The 5,018-nt window shown below is 39.0% G+C and overlaps 1 protein-coding gene across 1 annotated transcript in view; it reads left to right on the top strand.

The window, feature by feature from the left end:
- The window catches only part of gabbr2 (gamma-aminobutyric acid (GABA) B receptor, 2), a 228,996-nt gene that overhangs the window by 153,064 nt on the left and 70,914 nt on the right, over positions 1-5,018 (top strand). The window contains exons 5-7 of the mRNA XM_016462856.1: positions 2,193-2,258; positions 2,450-2,638; positions 3,453-3,695. Of these exons, the coding sequence (XP_016318342.1) occupies positions 2,193-2,258; positions 2,450-2,638; positions 3,453-3,695 (498 nt within the window). The remainder of the gene's footprint in view (positions 1-2,192; positions 2,259-2,449; positions 2,639-3,452; positions 3,696-5,018) is intronic.

Here is a 5,018-nt window from a genome sequence, read left to right as displayed (position 1 = left end):
ATGTGTCAAGGTTGGAATTATATTCTAACAGAGAGACATTCCTGACGGGCGACTATGATATATGTAGTGAGTAGAACATTCCAGGGCCCAGTTTATGGTGGGGCCTCCCTCTGACCACAATAGTGGACAAAGGTTTTCTACATTTTGATTGGATCTTGGTGGACTAACATAAGCAAACTGTCCAACGCCATCAGATAATAATGCCAGGACAACAGCCAGACACCTCTTAGAGGGCAAGAAGAAGACCTTTGGTACAAAGCCCGGGAAGGACAGGACTTCCTATTGGTCAAAATGCAGTTTCTGCCCTTCACCCACCAACAGACTGATTCCTCAGGATTTAGCCTGTGACTGCTGTAAAAATTCCTTAGCACCTCTGGACACAGCAGCAGTGGGTGAAACAAAGAGAGAGATCACAGAGTTCCATCCAAATCCATTCATAACTATGTTCTCAAACCTTAAAACTGATGCAAACTACAACACACACATCTCATACATATTCAGAGGAATAAGTATTCTCAGTGACAGTGATGTGTAGTGCAACATCTTACACAAACTCAGCTGTTAATGGACAAATGAATGCATGCATGAAAGTTAAATTTTCTTCCATCATGTTTGGACTTAATGTGTTCGTAGCATTGCCAAATGTATTCTGGTTGTGGTTTGGTAAGTGAAAAATGCACTGGTAAAACTTTGGTGACACTTTTCTAAATGTGTGTTTGGACTACGCAAATAAGCCTGGAAATGGAGAAGCGCCAGATTGCAATCTCCTCCTCATCGGAAAGAGATAAAGGTACCTTCCCAAAAGACACTCCTTGTTCTGAGTCTCCGGCGTGTCCAGTGAGACAATAACAGATCAACCTACGTTCTGAGTCTCCAGCCTGCTTCAGGGAAGGCAGCAACAGACACACCCCTTCGGAGCCTGCGGCCCACTACAGGGGAGATGGCAACCGATACCTCAGTTCTGAGTCTCTGGCCTGCGTGGTAGGAGATTGAAACAGATCATCCATGTTCTAACAGGCACTAACAGAAACACCGAAGTTCTGAGTCCGAGTCCCGTAAGGGAAGAGACAGCAACAGACACAACCGTCTGAATCTCCGGCCTGCAAGGGTGAGACACTAGCAGATACACTCGTTCTGAGCCTTCAGCCTGTGAGGATAGAGATATTCTATGTTTAGATTCTTCGTCCGGCGAGACAACAACAGATGCAGCATGTCCTGAGTCTCCATCCTAGAGAGACAAAGTGAATTGACCAAGTTCTGAGTCTCAGAGGCAGAAAACACACAGACATCTGCAACAAGGTTAAGCTCCGGCGAGCAAACCTTCACTTCAAGGTACTTTGCTTGCGTGTTCCAGGCAAGGACCTTCTGCACCTACTCCAGGGCCACATCTGCGTTTTCCAGATTTAAGGACCCTTTGGTGCTCCAGGAGATCAGTATCCTACAGTGCTTCGTGTTCAATACTGCTGAATCGGATTCCTGCTCCTTTCCCCACTGCATTGTTACCAGCACAACCAGTGGAAGTCACCGCCACCAGACTGCTCACTCAACCACAGAGAACGTAACTATCACTTATCCAAACCTCTTCCAGAGACCTTGGCATTATTGTGTATTATTAGTATATGATTTTTCTAATTTACATTAGATGTTATATAGCTGATTGCAGTTGATAACAAATAATCTTTCACATATTTGTTTGATGCATAATAAGGTCCTTCACCTTATTTGTTTCAGAGTAGCAACAGTTTATCTTTCCAGATAACATAGCTCTGACAAAGCAACACCCAACATAATCACTTGCATTTTATGCATCTTATGCACTTTATTACTATTTCATTTATGGTATTCATTTAGTAGTTGTTGATTACTCTTTTGTTAATAAAATCTATTTTATTACACTTGTGTCTTCCTTGTGTTGATGATACAGAAAGAGGTTCTACAAGTTAGAGATCCCACCAATCTTTCTTATGTGACGTATTCATAATCACACCTTAAGTGACACGTGATCCAAATATCATAACGTCATTGGTGACGCGAGTACCCATCACTACACTATTTCGCCTCCCTAGGTTGGCGAAAGCAAATTCACTACATAGGTAATAGCGAGAATTGGTCCCTATACTAAAGTGTTACCGTTTTATGTAAATCTCTTTAGCCATTACCTGTTTTATTTTGTTCTCTGCCCCTCTCTATAGGATAATGATGTTCGGATCATCATCGGTCAGTTTGATGAGAATCTGGCCGCTAAAGTCTTCTGCTGTGTAAGTTAGCCGGCTTCATGTCTCAAATCATGCTTCAGACTGTGAAATGCCTGTAGATTTCTTTAACATACTGTACATGGGCCTCAAAAACATTTAGCTGTGTCAGCATTGAAAGGACTGCAGGCGATATATTTTTTCTTTGGTTGAAATGAGATGTGTGTTGAGTCTCTGATCTTGTGTGTGTGCTCCAGGCCTACAACCTGAACATGTATGGCAGTAAGTACCAGTGGATCATCCCAGGATGGTACCAGGGGAATTGGTGGGAACAGGCGAATTCCACAAACTGCACCACTAAGAAGCTGCTGACAGCCATGGAGGGCTACATCAGCGTAGATTTTGAGCCTCTCAGTGCCAAACAGATTAAAGGAATATCAGGAAGAGTGAGTGTCTGCAATGCGGTGGGATCCCAGGAGTTATGAGTGACATTTCTGATTTCTGACAGAAAAAAAAATCCACCATGTGGAATAGGAAAAAATTATGCATTGCAGTTTCACCTATGAATTTCAGTTTCAATAGATTCTTACTCTGTTGAAATGGTTTATGTTGGTTATTACTGATTTGGCATTAGTCTAGCTGTTTTACCAAATGCATTGATATTCATGACCATAATTATGATAATTTTTTAAAAATTTGAAAATTTACATTTTTATAACCTTGATAAACATTTTTGATAATTCAAGATGCAAGGACGCTTTTTTTTCTTTTTATTTGATAATTACACTGCTTCTTTATTAAATTAAATTTAAAAATAAAATTGTAACATTAAATATTATAAATGTTTTATTTGACATAATAATAATGATAATGATAATAAGAATAAATGTTTCTTGAGCAGCAAATCTGCGTATTAGAATGATTTCTGAAGGATCGTGTGACATTGAAGACTGGAGTAATGATGCTGAAAATTCAGCTTTTTATCACAGGAATAAATTACATTTTAATATATATATATGAATAGAACACCGTTATTGTAAATTGTAATAGTATTTCACAATATAACTGTTTTTACCATATTATCAATCAAATAAATGCAGCCTTGGTGAGAATAAGAGACTTTTACTTGAAAGTTACATCAACTGTCATTTTTGTAATTAAAATCAATGTTAAGTAGAACACTATGAATGGTTTTAAAAATGTTTGAAACCAACGTGAATATGTTTCACAGTAGATTTTAAAAAGATTTCTAATTTTTAGATGCCGCAGGAGTACGAGAGGGAGTACAACCGTGAGCGAGAGCAGAAAGGAGTGGAGGCCAGCAAGTTCCACGGCTTTGCCTACGATGGCATGTGGGTGATTGCGAAGACCCTCACACGTGTCATGGAGCTCCTCAGACACAAGGAGAGGCACGACATGTACCACAACTTCACGGTGGATGACCGCGAGGTGGGCAAAATGGTTCTGGACGTGATGAACGAAACCAACTTCTTTGGAGTGACGGTAAGTGATCTACAGCTCTTCTTGGGGCCAAATACAGTGTCTGGTTGACCTGTTTACAATTCTGTAGCTGCAAAAGCTACTGTGGCTTTCACGATTTCAGTTTAGATTGAGCCGTCGAGAGACGTTTCCTAAAGCTGAAAAGTTGTAAAGGCCATATTGTGATCTCAAAGTCAAAAGAGGGCTACTTTTATTGCTGCAGACTGCCTGCGAGAGGCTGAGGGAGGACAGACATTTGAGAATGCATTTTGGGATTGGAGGCTAGTAATGCTAAACATGCGATGTAGCTGACAGAATAAGAGCCAGATAAGAGGTAGGGAGATAGTTGGTATGCAGAGTGTGTCAGATCTGCAGACATCACTAAATGTGTGTTTGTTTATGAGAACACACTGCTGCAGGCTGCCAAAAGCGAGAATCACAGAGCACAAAAAAAAGGAGAAAGTCAGCAAATCTAAAGGAATGCGCTCAAGCTGAACCGAACTATCTCTCTTAACAAAAACGGAAGGAGTTTCGATATTGCAGTAAATGCTGTTGGTTTGGGAAATTAATAGGGGTTAATGGGGATTTTGGGTTTTAGTACAATATGTCCTCCAGCCCTCCATCTTCAGCTTTTATCTAGCAGTTATCTCTCATGTGTAGCAGAGTATGTTTTATATTTGCCCAGGCTGCTAACAAACAATGCATGTGCCGCGAGACCTCTGCGTCGAAGCTTAATGGAGAGGAAGGAAAAACAAACGCACATAAAAAAGAAAATTACTGCTGGAAGACCAGTGGAAATATGAGCAGAAAGGCAAACGAGCATGTGGTCACTCTTTTCCCTCTCTATAGAAAAAGAGAAGATATATCAGTACAGTAATGGTTACTGGCCAACATTACAGAATTCATTTATTAATATCAGTCAGTATCGTATATTTAATTGATAATTTCCTTTATTTTTACATTTAAATTACTTTTGCTGTCATCTAACGTTCACTTAAAGTGAATCCTTAAAAAACACTAATTATTTCATAATACTGTTAAATGCAATCTTTAGCAAATCTTTAAGGCTGAAAAATAACTCTGTTAATAAATCATTTTTGGTAGTATTTTCTGTTTAACATGTCAAAGACAAATTAACATGATTAACACCGCTTTTTTCGAAAATTCCTGAAGTAGCCTAGTGTGTCTTTTACCTACATCCTAGATTTACAGTAGCTATATGATCATGATATCTGTCACTATGATTAATCATTAAAAAAATAATAATAATATATAATTTATAACAAAAATATTATGTGCGGGTATATATATATATATATATATATATATATTTTTTTTTTTTTTTTT

Source organism: Sinocyclocheilus anshuiensis, unplaced genomic scaffold (assembly GCF_001515605.1).
Source record: "Sinocyclocheilus anshuiensis isolate Anshui unplaced genomic scaffold, SAMN03320099.WGS_v1.1 scaffold913, whole genome shotgun sequence".
Lineage (NCBI taxonomy): Eukaryota > Metazoa > Chordata > Actinopteri > Cypriniformes > Cyprinidae > Sinocyclocheilus > Sinocyclocheilus anshuiensis.
The sequence above is the reverse complement of the archived record's forward strand: the minus strand, read 5'-3'. Positions and strand labels throughout refer to the sequence as shown.